The 18,196-nt window shown below is 40.6% G+C and overlaps 1 protein-coding gene across 1 annotated transcript; it reads right to left on the reverse strand.

The window, feature by feature from the left end:
- Positions 1 to 1,342: 1,342 nt before the first annotated feature.
- On the reverse strand, positions 1,343 to 5,553 carry LOC127600886 (protein NDRG1-like). Its single transcript, XM_052065774.1, has 12 exons — positions 5,380 to 5,553; positions 5,017 to 5,122; positions 4,601 to 4,721; positions 4,447 to 4,509; positions 4,296 to 4,356; positions 3,887 to 3,973; positions 3,710 to 3,766; positions 3,445 to 3,611; positions 2,662 to 2,761; positions 2,504 to 2,539; positions 2,359 to 2,410; positions 1,343 to 2,236 (listed from the first exon to the last, which is right to left on the reverse strand). The coding sequence occupies exons 1-12, from the start codon at positions 5,428 to 5,430 to the stop codon at positions 2,046 to 2,048; spliced, it is 1,092 nt and encodes a 363-aa protein (XP_051921734.1). The 5' UTR covers positions 5,431 to 5,553; the 3' UTR covers positions 1,343 to 2,045.
- Positions 5,554 to 18,196: the final 12,643 nt, after the last annotated feature.

Raw genomic sequence — 18,196 nt, forward strand, 5'->3', positions numbered from 1 at the left:
ACAACACAGTGCACCATTGGCCATGTGCGCACACCAAGGGGCTGCAGCACACACGGCTCGCAGAATGCACTTAGCCAGAGTAGTACAGGGACAGACAACAAAAAATGTGTTTATGCTTTGCTGGACAGTTGCTTGTTGTGCGACCAACAAAGGAGCGTAGTAACAAGCCCTACGTGCGTTGGATTTCCATTTACCGGTATTTATGACTACTTTACTACTATTTTCAAATGGTAACACTATATTGAGGCTCTATAGAAGCCATGCCTCCATATTTTCAACTTGATCATTCATTCAAACACGTTGATACTACTAAGTTGTGAGTTCTAGGTATGTGGTAATGTGCTTACATATGATCCCCACCCAACTGAATTGGCTCCCCTCATACCCTTTACATTCAGCATAGGAAAGGTGCACAAATCTGCCAAATTCTCAAAATAAGCTTGTAAATTAGACTTCCCCCGGAATGACAGAAGAAAGGATTCGCTGCACTATGTGCATACGACTTTAAATCAATTCTCAAGAGATTCCTTTCATCCATTATTCATCAGGGCATCAAGATTATCTTAGTGATCCAGATGCATCACCCTTCACATAAATAGATGTGATTTTCAACACAGACTGTGTTTTCAATTTGTACCTTCCATTTTCATAAACCCACATACACTCAGTGTATTCATACCTCTTCATAAGATTCTTTCTGCACATACAGTACATTCATTCATGAAAGATGCACTCACATTCACCGACATACAAGCCATGCTGAGAGGGAGAGTGATTCTGTTTGCATGATGTATGCAATGTGCTATGTGCTATTACCATCTGTAATGGGTCAAGGCTTAAACCCATAAACGTCTCCAATACTGAGCCAGGTCAATGGTAGTCCTGTTGATACATGACCGGAATGCACGTGGCTTGACTGTTTTGCATGTCCGCTTCTCAATGCAGAGGTACAGGGTACTATTCTGACTCTGGTCTTCCTGTGTGGAGTTTACATATTCTCCCCGTGCCTGCATGGGTTTTCTCTAGGTACTCTGGTTTCCTCCCACATTCCAAAAACATGTATGGCAGGTTAATGGAACACTGCAAATTGTCCCCAGGTGTGATTGTGAGTGCGAATGGCTGTTTGTCTATGTGTGCCCAGTGACTGGCTGGCAACCAGTTCAGGGTGTACCCCGCCTAATGCCCCTCGACAGCTAGGAAAGGCTTGCGGCCCACGCGTGGATAAAACGATTAGAAAATGGATGGATGAATAGACTTTGTGTGTAGACCAAGTTCAATGCACGGAGCACCATCTAGTGACCAAAAGGGACACTCCAAGTACTGTATATACCGGTACGTAATATTTATTTGAGGATAACATTTTATTCTCTTCAGTACAGTAGATTACTTGATAATTTTATGTTCACAAGGTTTAAAACAACAATTTACACCAGGAGTCACTGCACTCCGCTCACCACCAATTTCAACCAATAGAAGCAATTGTATTGTAGACTCATAGCTTTCTTAATCTGAAGTAATAAAATGAAAAATAAAATAAAAATCACATAATTTTATCTAGTATGAAGAAAAGCTGTATATACTATTTGATCTGATCTGATTTGATATTTCTCTGAATCGTATCTGCTAAAAAGTCACATTACTGTATGTCACTGTTACATACATAACAGTATGTGCTTGACATAGCACATACTGTAAAACACGTAGTCATAGGAACTGATTTGATCTCTTTTCATCATTAATAAATAAAATAATTACAAGAAATAATTATTAAATCAAAATGCATGGATATTCTTATTCATATTACATCGTATGTTTGCACAATTACCGTAGTGGCAGTGGTAAGAAGATGAGAATGTCCCTAATTGGAAAACCAAATTTTCAGCTACATCCAGGATGACAGGAGAAACTGATTGTGGCAAATATGAAAAGGAGGCTAAAAAAAGCACGTTAGTCACATTTATCTTTGGCTTTGACCCTAAGTAGTTGCAGAGATCAGCAAAAACCAGATGAAAGAGCAAGCTGGGTGGATCCGTGCATCATGTGCTCTAGCATGCTACTTCATGTGTGGATTTTGAAATGATCCGGTCCATGTTCCTGTTAGAGATGCTCTCCATGGAGACATCAGTATGGGAGCGTCCTCGCTTCTCATGTGCCCGGCTCCTAGAGTTCTCCAGGGATGAGACACTGGAGCTAGATGTTGTCCGTGACCGAAGTCTGGTCATACTGGCACTGGATACTATAGAGAGAGAAATTTGTGTGGATTTCAAGGGGCTTCATATTTATGAATATCAATTTAAAGTTAAGAAAACAACAACTGTGGTCTATGAATTTAAGTCAGGTGAATGTGTTGTTACTTACAATATCCAAGGCCTTGGATGAAATATTTGAGGGCTTCAATCACTTTGGCTGGCTGTTATGAGACAAAAAATAATTATTATAAACACAATTATTTTCTGCTTGGAGTGGCGATTTACTTCACTTGTCCATCAACAGATTGGCATACCTGAACCACTTGAGGAAGTCCTCCACAGTCCGCCATCTAGAAGGTCAAAGTAACAATAGCTTTGGTCACACAAAAAGGTTCATAGTTGGTAAAGGTTGATAAGTTACCGAACAATAATAGATGATTTAGAACACATATTTTATATTGTCCATGGTTACCTTAAGCAGCGTTGTCTTTGTTGGGTTCAGTTTGGAGTTGCAGTCAACCACAACCTCCACAAATGGAGAGCTGTCGCCTACAACCAGCAATGTGGAGCATCTGTGATGAGAACATGAATGGAGAAGTGGTTAGTTGAATGTTCAGTTGTGCCTGACAGCAACAACATTTCCCCAACCACATCCACAACACTTCCAGACACTAAATGAATAAGCGCACAAGGCTCGACCCCTTGAGCCCCCCCTGAATATAAATTCTTCAGCACTCCAAGCTATTTGGTAAATGCTAAACTTCCACGTTTCATAGTTTGGGGAAGGCCCTTTCTGTTTCAACATCCCTGTGCATGAGTGCACAAAGCAAGGTCCGTAAAGGTTTAACTCATTCAGTACCAGTCAATTCTAGACCAAGTCTGAAAAGACGTTACAAAACGTCTTTGGGAGTGAATGAGTTTTAATGAGCTTGGCATTGAAGAACTTCAAAGCCCTGACTTTCTGTTATCTACTGATGGTGTGATTCCGATTCGCCTTTATTGTATAATTTTGAAAAAAATTGTCTCGGACATTCAAGAAAAAAGAATGGTGTTGCATCAGCTATACAGTATATATAAAAAAAATATACTTTCTCCACACCTGAACACACTTGCAGTACATCTCGTCACACTTCAACAGTGACAATGGAGCAATTGAGAATGTATTCTGGGCTATTCACATCATTTTTAATTTGTAAAGAAAAAGAAATCAAATCTGTGACTTTTAGTCACAACTGAGCGAGAAGGTGGTTCTTACCTGAGAGTCCGGACATTGACATTTCCTCCAGGAACAGGCCTCTCCACCTCAAGAGCACTGCGGCTGTTGTAAGCACGGAAGAACTGGCCCACGTTGTACTGGTTCATGGTTGTGCTGATGTTGTGGCGGTATGTAGCTATGAGGTCATGGTTGGACTGGATCTCTTCCTAAAAGTCAGTTGTGGAAGGAAGACCAAGAGAGTGAATGAATGCAGTATCCAATGATCAGCTAATATTTTCTTGTGGTTGTCAAGGTACCAACTTACCTTTCCGAATAAGTGTGTGATAATTGTGTCAGGGAGAGTGTGGGTCCATTCAGTAATCTGGAGTGTAGAGGGACAAATAAATACACATTCACATATGGAGCATAAGTTTGATAATCAATTATTTTGAGTTTGGCAAATAGAGTAATCACACACACACTGACATGACACATGGCTGACCTTGTTTGTGACAGCATCTATTAATCCTTCAGCATTAGGGTTGATGTTGATCAGAACCAATCCATCCACCAGATCGGGGTGATTCAGCTATATGCATCAACGGAAGTCACAGATGTAATTAGTAGTCATCGTCGCATCTGATTCAGGCAACACATACATAAGTCAACACATACAGTACATAACACATACATAAATCATAAATGCAATCTGGCCATTTGCCACATTGCATTTATCTTGGTGAAAGGTAAAAGGATTATGAAGTCTATTTATTTTACAAGTTGTTCTTCAGGTTTGTTGGAATCCTAAATGTCAATTACATCACAGGTATGGATATATTTCTTTCCATGTATTTTCACTTGGAGCAACAATATTCTCACAAATTGGATTAAAAGAAGAAATGTGGACTGACGGCAAAATTGGCCAAAATGCAGGCACCTGCTCCAACTCCCAGTCCAATCACACTGTGCAACCTGTGAATCACATTCAGAATAAAGGCGTGATCTGTCGCATTAGGTGGAGATTATCACGGTAAAACTTCAGGATTATCAGGTCTGTCTCACCCGTAGCGTTTGAGCACAGCGAGCAGCGCTTCGGACAGTTGGTCTATGGTCGGGTAGGAATACCTTCAAAGTCAGAAGTCAACATTTTAGAGTGATATTATCACACAGTTAAAGCACGGTTTGAATACATTTATGAATTATGGAGACTACTCACGATGTAGGGAAGGTTTGGGCCGCTTCGTGTTGCCCTGGCGCTTCAACATGACAAACAGCAAAATGTCTGACGATTTCTTGCATGTCCTCATGTGTAAACAGAGTCTCAAAACATGACTTGTCTGTAGAAAGTGAGGAAAAAATAGATATACTCAGACACTGTGTTATGCATTATTATTGAAATTAATAAATGAATATGAATTCATTACAACTGTGTAAACCATTTCTCACAAGACAATTCATAGTTAAAGATTCATGTTTTCAAACAATGCTATGTGAGAATTTGGCACACCCATTAACATTTCTGATGTAGGTATTCATTTTATTGACGACATCATGGTTAAATTTCAGTTGGAATAACAGTTCCATGTGGCTACCATTAATTTCTGGCGGATAAAGAGCTTCAGTAATACGTACGATTCAGTCCAACGTCATGATACGTCAAAATGACTGGACGATTTGCTCTCGGCATCCCCGTCATGACGCAGTGGACCTTCCCATACTGAGTGTCAACATGCTCCTCCTAAATAAAGACGAAATAATTCACACTTGGAGATACATTGGTATGAGGATGCTTGGCCGGGGCCATTGGGTCGCTGAAGGAAACAAAAGCAGTTGGAAAAAAACAACTATCTTACATGCTTTGCTACAAAAGAGAAACGTTCATATTTTGTTGCTGCACATTCATGCAAGACAATTCAAAAACGTGTTAAAATCCAGGTGTAACAGCCAAACCAAACAACCGTGTAAAATAGTTGATTTCTGTGTCATAATACTCACAGTGATGTGAGGCTCAAAGACAGAATCACTCTCATTCTCTTCCAGAACCATGACTCCTGTTGCACTCAAGGCCCAAATTACCGACACAAAGAAAACTTGCTAAAGACGCCGAGCTGTCCTGTGAATTCTTTCTTGCAGTAAAATATTCGTAGGGAGCACAATTATGCAGCAACCACTGCAGGATGTGTGGCAGACAATTTGCTTGAGCTGCTTTATATACACTCCAGCACTGATCTGCTGCTAAAGCTTCAAGTCCCACCTGGCTTACATGTGGCCAACTGACCTCAGTTTTAATCTCACCTGAGACTGTTCCAGTCCCACTGAGCCAGCACAGGATTTCTACATCAAGAATTAACTAAGCACCAAAGATCACCAAGACATGGCGTTAAGCTTCAGTCTGATCATGTATCTAATGACACAGAGAGCAAAACAACCATTCTACATGTGACTGGTTACTTTATTGAAGACTGAAACACATAACAGAATATAATAGAAAGTAAATGCAATTTTTAAAATTAAAGAAAGCACATCAGTGGCTTCACCATTAAGCATAGTGCACGTGTTCAAAAGGCAATGGGAATAAGTGTAAAAAAAAAATCACCACTGATGGTATTACTTTTGCAAATGATCAAAACTCAACTTAAATAGTAAACGTTTTAAAAGGTAAGCTCGAACAGGGTGTCATAATTTGAATATACAGGTATGTTTCCATGCATTCTGTAAATAGCGATGGTAGCACAATCAACAAGATGTATGTGTCAGCCACAACACCTTCAGCCAAGCCATGAAGTGGCATGTCAATTTCTTAATCCTAAATGTGCCATCTGCTCACAGAATTCTGCTTACTTGTCCTTGACACTTGACTGCAAATTACTAATGTACTGCACTCCACTATATCTTACTTTGAAAAATCTGCATGTCTTCACCAAAGTATATGCGCACACAAATGAAATACAAAAATATGCAATGTAACAAGTCAAACATATACTTCTGAAAAGTATTTGCATATGTGGCCACTGGACCTGCAGAAGAAAACATGATTCCTGTCTTGACGAGGTTCTTGTTAGTTTTTCTAGAAAATTTTAAATAAGTCCCTTCATTTAGTTAATGTTGAATGAAAGGACTGAAATGTCCAATTCAGGGCCAATTGAATGTAGGTTTGCGCTAATTTTTTTGGCACTGATAACAACCACTCTGCAAGAAAAACACCTTCTACACTCACAGTGAGAGAAATAGTAGCATGGTCAAACGTGTATTGTTTTGTGTACATTGTGTACACAAAAACAGCACAGCACAGCACAGCAAAATAGGTACCGGTATTTCATTTTTGGGCTACACTGGATATTTGGTTTATTTTTCTTTGAAAAAAAAAAACCAACTGAACATTAAAAAAAAAAAGTGACTCCTAAGCATAAACTGGAGATAGACTGTATGTGTTACATAAATGAAGTGCTTATACCGGAGTGAAAATTTGTCTAAAGTTCCTGTCACGTTGGCAGATTAATTATAGATAACAGAAGACAGTAGAAACTAAAGGTGTGAATGTGCAATCTGAAATTTCACATTTCCCTATATCATTGCTGTTGGACAACCTTTTTTTGGTTTGGAGGATAAATTCAAATGCATACAATAGAGACAGTAACATCTGGTTGAACGGAAACTAAAGCAGACTGGTTCCGCCTTTAAGATTTATTTACAATGCCGAGAACTGTGCAGCCAGAGCAGGTAATCCCTTTAGTCATGGCTGAAAGTAGAGGGCAGCAGATGGGTCGCATTCAGCTTCACGTCAGCGTGAAGCCTGTTCATCATCTTTGGAGCCCTAATGAAACACTGACCTGCTGGCCTAATTCATAACAAGTGGCTGTGCCACATTCTTTAAAGTTATTGCCTACCAATGTGGGCCTTTTACTCAAATTTACATGTGACATCATGACTAACCTTACATTACCTGTTCGACTGAGGTTGGCCTGGACCTCGGCACTGTGCATATATGACACACTGAAAAGGCTTTAACTTAATTAAAGTCCAACCATAGGAATGAAAATTAACTTACTCAGCAGTAATGTTGTGTACATAATCATAATTGTTGTTATTAGTTGAGTGAGAGGTGAGGCACTTCCTTGGGCGCCAGTCAATCGCCAGTCAAAATGCAACCATTCACGTCTAATTGAGGGCCAATTAACTTTAACAACATGCTTGTGGAAAGCTGGGGAAAATCCCCACGAACACAGGATGAATATGCAAATTTCACATAGGGGCCTAAGGTAGCCAAGATTCAAACCCAGGACCTATTTAAGGTGAGGCACGTGTGCTAACCGCTGGTTTGTAGTGTTGTCTAAAATGACATCAATTATAAGAACATGTCTTATGGAATTTTTAAATTATGTTCTGACAAAGGTACAACGTAATCATCTTCATAAAAGCACAGGTGGTACACTGAACCCACGTGATATGTCATTTACTTGTAGAATCCACTAGATGGAGATTTGAGCTGCAGTGCTGCTGCTTGACTTGGTAAGATAACAAATTAGGACAAAATAAAGTGTGTGGTACTATTCCTGACTGATTTATTAATTACTCAAGGACTGTGTCTGATACACCTTTTTCTAAGTGCATGTGTTCCAAGGGGAGGATTTGGACCAGGGGTGGGCGACTCCCATCCACGAGGGTCACTATCCTGTGTTATTGAGATGTTTGCCTCCTCCAACAAACCTGATTCAAATGATCAAGATCATTATCTGGCTTCTGCAGAGTTCACTGAGCTGATCAGGTGTGTTGGAGGTGGGAAACATCTCAATTATGCTGGATAGCGGCCCTTGAGGACCTTAGTAGCCCACTCCTGATTTGAACAGTGAGATGGAAACTTTTGCAAGCGCTATCACAAACTGTTTCATGGAAAACATTGTCCATAGATCAGATAAAACTTCTATTTGATTCTCTTTTTCTCAACATGTACTTTCTTTGTCATTCTGACAATAGGCTGCCATGGTAAGTACTTAGCGTGCAGGTGAAGTCCCAATCTCTGACTCTCAGCTTTCAAAACATTCTAAATATAACACAGCAGCTGCTGCTTCTTGCAACATGCTTGACTGTGTGGACGTGTTTTTTGTATAACTGTGTGTGTATTGTATCATGCTATTTGTGTAAATGAGCTGACATGAAGTTTTATGAGCATGGCAATATATGAGTGTATGTGTGTTGGTGCGCACGTCAACATCCAAAAGCCCACCAGAGTTTCCATGTTTCCTTTTATAGTATGAGTGCCACTCAGGATGTGTGGTGGTGTTGTCAGGTCAAGCAAAGAACTCCTTATATTAATTTAAGTCTACTTTGCTTCAAAGATCAAGGCAAAGCTTCTGAAGCCTTCAAAAAAAAAGAAAGAAAACAGTACAGCCACAAGCACAGGTTTCATATCAATAGCCCCACAATATAAAATAGAATATACGGTGTTGTAACAAGACGTATGTAAAACCTTTAGTGTAATCTGTATTTCTGCATAAATTGCTCATAATATATGATCTGATCTCCATTTAAGTGACAACTTGATGAACACTAATTCTTAAACTATTACCACCGATGGGCGCCCCGGTAGTCCAGTGGTTAGCACGTCGGCTTCACAGTGCAGAGGTATCGGGTTCAATTTCAGCTCCGGCCTCCCTGTGTGCTGGAGCCTGTCCCAGCTGTCATCGGGCAGTAGGCGGGGGACACCCTGAATCGGTTGCCAGCCAATCACTTGACACACAGAGACGAACAACCATCCGCGCTCACACTCACACCTAGGGACAATTTAGAGTGTTCAATCAGCCTGCCACGCATGTTTTTGGAATGTGGGAGGAAACCTGAGTACGCTGGAGAAAACCCACACAAGCACAGGGAGAACATGCAAAATCCACACAGGAATCGAACCCTGCAACTCTGCACTGCGAGGCTGATACGCTAACCAGTCAACAACTGGGCTGCCGAATTTGAGCCCAATTAGCCATTTTCCTTCCCAACTGTCATGTGACTCATGAGTGTTCCAAGGTCTCAGGTGTGAATGAAGAATGTGCGGTAAAATTGGTCTGATCATACTTTACTAATACTGATCACTTTCAGTTTAATATGGCACATCACTGCAAAAAAACATATGGATGTGTTGTTATGATTTGTTTTGTTCCATAAAAATGACTCTCAATTGTCCTTAGCTGAGTCTGAATGAGTCTGAAAGCTTGTTTGTCTCTGTGTCCCACGATTGACTGGCCTCCAATCCAGGGTATACCTGTGCCTCTAACCCCTTTGTCAGCTGGAATAGGCTCCAGCACACTCGCAACCCTAATAAGGATAAGCAGCATATAAAAATGAATGGATGTCTTATACTTCAGAGTTAAATACAATTGGACTGATTGGGAGGCACACATGCTGTCCCATAATTATATTATACTAGCTGGTTCGCCGCCCTCCGGGCGGCTCATCAGCTAGTTCCTGCGGAAGGCTGGTAAGGTGGTGGTTCGCCGCCCTACGGGCGGCTCATCAGCTAGTTCCTGCGGAAGGCTGGTAAGGTGGGCCTTCGGCCCACAAAAGTGTTGTTGCTTGGTTCAATTTTTTGTTCATCTTCATTGCTTATCGCGAAAATAAAGAGATGTTTAGCTCTACTAAATAACTAACAATTTTATTGCAATGCTTGTGGGTAGACAACATTTTTTCGCTAAGATGCCCGCGCGATCGTAGTGAGCCACTGCCTGAGCGGCGCGCAGCGGCGCGGTGAAGTAGGTACGTTTTCAAAAGGGACAGACGGAAGGACAGACCGCGTGCGGGACGACGCGCAATATATATATAGAAGTATATAAACAGTAATCTTTTGCTTCATGGAGGCCATCCTCATTGGTCCCTTCACTTTCAGGTTTATTTTTTGTTGCCTGGAGAGCACTCAGCACCAGCCTGGGAAACCCTGCAATAAATAATACTCACTGGATACTACTCATGTAATTCTTTGTATCTATCAAATTACGTGGTCTCTTAAAACTAGCTAGCAACATAGTGACTCATCTGTTTGAACCCTAGTATCCCAGATAGCAAAGACATTTGGCCCACATTCGGCATGAAGCTGGCACAGGTGGCGTTGTGTCGGCACTGGCATAAGGCATGTGGGCCAAACATGGCCCAGGAGTGATCAAGGAGGCACTGGCTGGACTCTGGCAAACAAGATGTGGGCCAATTGTTGAGTGAAGTATGTGGCCCAGAAATCAATTTACAACTCTGGGCCATATATGGGCAGCCAGTATTGTGCCATCCTTAAATGCAGTTTCAGATTTTTTTTTCTACACAAAGCATTGTTTTACATCACAGACGTAAGCAGAATTCGATTCATCACACACGTGTGCAAACACATTGGCACACGCACACACTCATGCTTGTCCACGCTAGCTCATTCGCACACACAAATTAAACATGGTCAAGTAAGATTATGTTGAAGTCGACTGACATCAGCGAAGGAAAGTACAAGTATTGAATTTTAGGGTTTTTTTTGTTGCTTTTTTCCCTCGTACCTACAGTATATTATTTTGTTATTTTATGTTTACAGTTCGTTTAAGCGCTTTATTGCATCTGCAGCTGTTGTGAAAGCATTATATATATAAAGATGTATTGTATATATCACAGCCAATCAAAAGTGGAAAGAACGTATTCATACGTTGTACTTGTACATACAGAGTCAGCCAAAATAAGGTAAAAGGAAAAATCTAATCATATTTTAAGGTATTATTTAATTAATTTAATAGATTATCGGTACATTTATTCAGAACTCATGACAGTAATATAGGTTACCTTCCGCCTCTATACAATTAGAAGAGGTGCTCAAACTGGTGGCCATTAGGTTTCATACCAGATATTTACGCGCTTGGGTAGCTTTGGCCAAAGTGTCCAATGGGATTGTTTTGCATGCAATTCAATTTCTTATGCGCACCAATGGAAATCTGTTTTCTGTGATACACAACATTCTTTAGGGACACCTATGCAAGCTCCGTCATTTCCTTGACTTTTAAGTGTGAAATTAACAAGTGCTCTCAAATACATTGTTCTCTCGCGACTATGCGGTTCTGCTATTGTAGATTCTGTTGTGACTCTTTGTTCCTCCTTAATATTTCGGTTGCTGTGCAGTTTCTGAAGCTCTTTTATGCATTTCATCTTTATTCTGTCATATAGGTTTGATGTCTCACAGTAACGAAACTTGGATTACTCAGTGACATTTTGTCAGCACGTCGAGCTTTCTCCCAGTGAGAGTGTTGGCTCTCTTCCGTGTCATCAGCATCCAGCGCTGCACTCTGTTGTTACTTTGTATTGTCGTCAATAAAAACTTCTACTTGTGATGTCACGTGTCATGTCAGTTTCTGGGTCCTAATCCCAATCCTCATGAGACAGCTTCACGATCTAATTCGTTGTTACTGTATTACTTGTTCCATGGGGATCCTAGTATTATTGTTGTCCACTTGCACTGAAAAAAAGTACTTGATTTTCGGTTGCGCATGATTGAACTCGGTTAAACTAACACATATCATCGGTTTATTTTTGTGGAAAAAATATGAACATTACATCAGATTACCACATTTTAATCATGTCTAAACGATGCATACGTTCGAATTAAGTACATTCAAAGGATATTTTTATTCAGTGTAGAATTACCCTACATTGTTTCTTTTGTTTCGGTGTACAGAAAGCTTGACGCCTTTCATGCTGATACATAAGGCGTGCTGCCTGTTTATTACCGTTTGTCCATCTTTATAGCAATTCAACTTTCTTTGTCGATTCAAAATTGCTTCTGGTAAATAGTAAAATGAGACTTTGGCCCGCCCAGCTGTGTTGTTGCAGCAATTAGCACACAATAATTCACAACCTTAATAAGCACAAGAACAAAACGTGAAACTACAAAAAAAATGTGTAGACTCCACCCCGTCATGGCAGTCACATTTCTTAAATGACAACTATAGTTAAGTGCTCACATTCTCTTCATGTGTTTTCAATTTTACGTGCAATACACACATTACAACTTCCGCTAATTGTTATCAATTAATTGTTATAACAATCATAATAATAATAATAATTAAATGATGTGAAGGAAAATTGTAAATAGTACTGCGATTTATCCATTTGTGTTCATATTGTATTTAATTGAAAGATGTTTGTTGTTTTTTTTTTCTCTGTCTCCTTTCTTCTTTCTACATACATTCTTGCTGCTGGAGGCTGTAAATTTCCCCAGTGTGGGACGAATAAAGGATATCTTATCTTATCTTATCTTAAACCCAGACTGTGATTTTTGTAATGGCATTCTACCTGAAATAACTGCACTTTTTACGTCTTAAACTGATAAGCATGTGCTCACACTGATAAATATCCTCAAACTAAAGCTGACTTATGTTACCTGTTGCAGGTTACAGCATACACTAGCCCCCAACATTGCAAACCAGCCACCAGGCCGGTTGTGAGATGGCGCAAGGCAACCAACTAGCCGCTAACATTGGCGAGCTGGCATCGTATTATATAAATGTATATAAATTTAGCAAATGACAGCTTTCCAGGTATTAATTATCAATTTTTTTGGCATATTAATTTACCAACAGCTGTTGTGAATTAGCTAGGATCCCACCCCACAGCCATGATGTATACCTTGTAGTTGCTGAGTATTTACTAATGCTGTGTGTTTTTTTTTTTTGTAAATAAAGCTGCAGAGTTAGACAGAACTGGGAACTATAAATAACATTCTCGCAAATTTGTTCAATTTTGAGAGTGAAAAGACCTAAAAAATGGGGGCCTACATTATACGATGTTTTATGTATTTTTTGGAATTAATCATTTCTAGACTTAAGCAAACAGCAAAAAGATGATATGCATGTTCAAAATACAACAGGAAGTTTTGACATCTTGCCCTTACATGGAAAAAAATGGTGTGTTGAATTTCATTCATTCACTCATCTTCCGAGCCGCTTGATCCTCACTAGGGTCGCGGTGGGTGCTGGAGCCTATCCCAGCTATCTTCGGGCAGTAGGCGGGGGACACCCTGAATCGGTTGCCAGCCAATCGCAGGGCACACAGAAACGAACAAACATTCGCACTCACACTCACACCTTCGGACAATTTAGAGTGTTCAATCAGCCTGCCACGCATGTTTTTGGAATGTGGGAGGAAACCGGAGCACCCGGAGAAAAGCCACGCAGGCCCGGGGAGAACATGCAAACTCCACACAGGGAGGCCGGAGCTGGAATCGAACCCGGTACCTCTGCACTGTGAAGCCGACGTGCTAACCACTGGACTACCGGGCCGCCCGTGTGTTGAATTTATTCAATTTTATTTTGTCAAGTGTTTGCACAAAATCAAAGAATCAAACTTGAAATCGTAAATTAAGCTTAACTTTTTTTCATTGTAGTTCCCCTTGAATGTTGTACTGCTACCTTAATGGCAAATATGACAATATGTATTGTAAATGTGTTAATCTGACTTGGATGTCAGTGCCTTAAATCTTCCTGCGCATGGCTGATCAAACTTCTGAAACATGTTTTGTGACATTCACCAGGTGAACAAAGGAACAGACAAAAAGAAAAAAAAAGCGACATATTTTGGAAGAGGTATTAAACCAATGCACGCATAACCTTGGCAGAGCTGGCAGACCAACAGGCTCGAGCAGTTTATGTGTCAAATGAAGTCTGTGGCCTTCATACGTCAGAAGTGAGAGAGGCCCTGCCCTGAACCCAAGTGTCCTTTGGGCTATTCAAAAATCACAAGACTGCCAGCTGAGATTTGACCTGCAAGATCTCAGATCATATTTCCTGAGGACATTGCGACAACCATGTTCAAGCCAACTGTGCTGCGCTGTTTGAGGCATCAACACCGACGGCACTTTCATGGATGATCAAATTGATTACTAAAGTGTTATGGTCTGTTATGACTTGGTTTGTGGCAAATTAGTCATCTCATTGTTGATCACAGATTATTGCACATCACGCCCCAGTAAAACAGCAAATGATTGATTTGGTTTTAAGTGTCCGAGGGGGTCTGACCTGTTTGGTCAGTGGTTGATCTGAAAGTTATGAAATTATGTTCATGGGTCTTGAATAATTGATTTGATGATAATTCAATGTGACACTAAAATCCATCAACCTTTGAGTATGCCTTTGTGTTTTACTTTCTGATTGTAAAGACATCCATTCATGTTCTACTTTTTGTCGTGAGTAAGGTGGAGCCAATCCCTTTTGACTTTGAGGCGATACAAAGCCTGGACTGGTCACCGGTCAACAGCAGGGCATACACAGACAAGCAATTACTCACACTGACGTTCATACGTATGGAAGGTTTTCTAATCCATGAACCTCACATTAGATACGGATTATTTTGGGTCGATGCTGATACTAATATTCAGGGTTTAAAAAAAGCCCATGCCCGATATATCAGTCAACAACAATGATTCAAGACAAATAAGGAGACCATTACTTAATAGAAATCTCAAAATTAAAAATTGAATTTGTTACACTGCCAACATGAGAACTATAAACTGCACAAGTTATGTATTGTGATTGTTTTGTAATTGTGGGCACGGGTATGAACGGTTGCATAAATGTTTATTTATCTCACAAACATAATTTACGCAACTTTAAATCACTCTATACTAGTCTTACATTGATAATGTTGGACATGGGCATTAGCAGTTGACTATATTTTTATTTTAAAAAATTATGCAAATCGCCATTTAATAGTTCTGTATTACATTAGGTCAGTGGTTCTCAACCTTCTCAAAGGTACCGAACACAACCAGTTAATGTGCACATTGACCGAACGCTTAATTAGTGAAAAATAAATACTTTTTTTTCTTTTTTTACAAATTCAAGATGTAAAAAAACGCAATTATTAAAAACAGAAAAAAGTAAATAAAATTTCATGAGAAACCTTTTGTTTTTGTTTTTGTTTTGTTTTTTGTACGACGTACTATCATGACAGTCACACTTGACTACTAAACGAACAAAATTTCCCACAGCACTGATTGGACAAGCAATGCCATGTGATCATCTGCAGCCAGTGATGGCCAAGCGGGCGTGTCATAACTAATTGACATGTCGAGTCGGGTGTGGTGTCTTACCCTCCATGGCAGAGGCTTAGTCGAACCCCTGAGACCGATTCACTGAACCCCTAGGGTTCGATCGAACCCAGGTTCAGAACCACTGCATTAGGTAATGGTGGTTATGGAATCAACCGTTTTATCTAGATTTGTAAATTTCACAAAGATTCCATTGATATGCTGTTAATTGCTGTAATAAACCCTAAAACTTATGTGGAAAAACTGTAATGCTCTCCTTGATGTCCCAAACAGCTTGTTTCTGCACGGATGTTATTGTCGTGTTAACCATTCCATCGATTAACCGGTCGGGCTCTATTTCTCCTCCATGTTTGTTTCTGGAATGGGGAAGAAAAGAGGAATTGTATACCAATTCCACAAAGGGAGGCCTAAGCTCGGATTTTGAACGTAGACTTTCAGATGCACCACCTGGCCACCTTCTTCTGAGATTCAGTGGCAGGTAATATTTGACATATAAAGTAGTGGATTTCAAAAGTCTATGCACCGCTGTTCAAAGTGGGCTGATATAATATTCAGCTCGCCCTCAATCCTTGTGAGAATATGCGGTCTGGAAAATTGTTGGATAGATGGATGGGTGGGTTTATTTTAAATTGTGGCAGGTGTGTGCTGACCACATTGAACATGACTGTGACAGTTTAATTCTGAACATAGGCATATTCTAGTTATGAGACACTGCATACTTCTGAGCTGTAAATTTTTACCTCTCCTCCATAAAATACTCAAAAAATTGAGATGTACAGATTGTTGAAAATAAACATTGGCCAGTAATGCGCTGGAAGAAAAATGTGTCTCGCTACTTTTTACTACCTTTATCCATTCTTTATGTTGAGTTGTAGGATTTCACATTTAAAAGGAACCAAAATGCCACACGTTCAAGCAATGTGGTTATTTTTATCTGGAGGAGGCTTTTTTTAAGCAGTTCATGTGCTAGATCAGTCACTTTAACCTCCACTTCAAGTGATTGATAGTAAAGAGAGGTCCCAGTCTGGTCTGCTTTAAAAAGGTTGTGCCTGTGTCAGTCTTGTGACTCTCTGGCCTGACATACTGCACATACTCTAACCAAATTAAAAACAAAAACAAAAAACCCTGAACAAAGACCCAAGACTCTGCATGGATACAAGTTTACAGGTACAGTACTGAGATGTTGCCTCCATCAATGACTGTTGGTCTGGAAAATATTTGATTTCTATTAAATTAAGCACATATACCAGGCACGTCCAAAGTCCGGCCCGCGGGCCAAATCCGGCCCGCGGTCGAATTTCATCCGGCCCTCGGCCCCTGTCATAAAATCAGTGCCGTCTGGCCCGCAGGTTGGGCGCAATGGAACACGTGTTGCATTGACTGAGGTCTTGTAGACTGGTGAGTGATGTTTCATAGAGTACTGCTTCCCTCTAGTGGCTAAATGAGTAATAGCATTCACTAAATGAGTAATAGCATTCACTAAATGAGTAATAGCATTTAGACACTAGAGGGCAGTAGCACTCTACGAGACATCACTCACGAGTTAACAAGACATCAGCAGAGAAAGCTAAATTGAGTTAACACATTGTTCACTAATTAGTCTGAATATTTGTTGGTGAGCACTTCTCCTGTACCAAGATAATCCATCCCCCTCACGCATGTGGGATATCAAGATGCTGATTAGACCGCATGACTGTCGTGCAGGCGGCTTGGTGGTTGACAGGTTAGTGGTCGGCCTCAGAGTGCAGGTTTCAATTTCGGTTCCGGCCTTCCAGTATGGAGTTTCATGTTTTTCCCGTGCCTGTGTGGGTTTTTTCCGGGTATTCCGGTTTTATCCCGCATTCTAAAAACATGCGTGGCAGGTTAATGGCACACTCTAAATTGTCCCGAGGTGTGAATGTGGTTGCTCATCTATGTGTGCCCTGCAATTAGCTAGCAATCAGTTCAGGGCATACCCCGCCTACTGCCCGAAGACAGCTGGGATAGGCTCCAGCATGCCCCGGGACTCTTGTAATTTTTTTTCCCCCAAGATGGCGCCCGAGTAGGAAGCCAGCAAGTGCTCTTCAAGAGCCTTGCGTTTTTTGTTGTTTTTGTATTTTGTTTTGTCACATGGTGCTGTTGTTCCGTCGTGTGGACCTGATGTGGATTTTTTTCAGCATTTTTAGCCACAACATTCGTCGAAGAAGAATAATCTGTGCTTGGTGGTTGCACCTTCTCGGCAGCACACGCATACCAGCACTGATTTTGATTGGGAGGAATGTCGTTGCTGGATAGCCCCGGGGCGATTGTGTTTTGCGCCTGTAATGGGCAGCATTTTCACAGCCTTGCTTTGTTCAACGGAAAAGTCAGTGCTGTTGGATAGTCTGCGGCTGGATAGATGCATGCCCAGAGGAGCCAATGATGAGAAGAAAGGAGCGCCAATGTGTATGTGGAACTGGGAGTCGCTGTTTGGAATTGAAGCGGATTTACATGGGACAGGAGATGAGAGCCAATCTCTCTTTCGTTAATGGACACTACAGCTTCTTGTTGCTTTCAAACTTAGCTTGTTGTAGACATGTGAACATTTTGAGCATGATGTCTTTGACCCACTGGTGAAAAGGACACTTTTTTTCCGCTCCTTTTTCATCTATAACTGCTTCAAACATCAACGTATATGCAGGAAAAGTGGTTAACATTGCACAACTGTCTGCGTCTTATGAGTTGTGTTGTATTATTTCGTCATTTTATGTTAACTGTTCTTTTGATGGCGGCGTGGGCACC

The sequence above is a fragment of the Hippocampus zosterae genome, chromosome 5 (genome assembly GCF_025434085.1).
Source record: "Hippocampus zosterae strain Florida chromosome 5, ASM2543408v3, whole genome shotgun sequence".
NCBI classification, from domain to species: domain Eukaryota; kingdom Metazoa; phylum Chordata; class Actinopteri; order Syngnathiformes; family Syngnathidae; genus Hippocampus; species Hippocampus zosterae.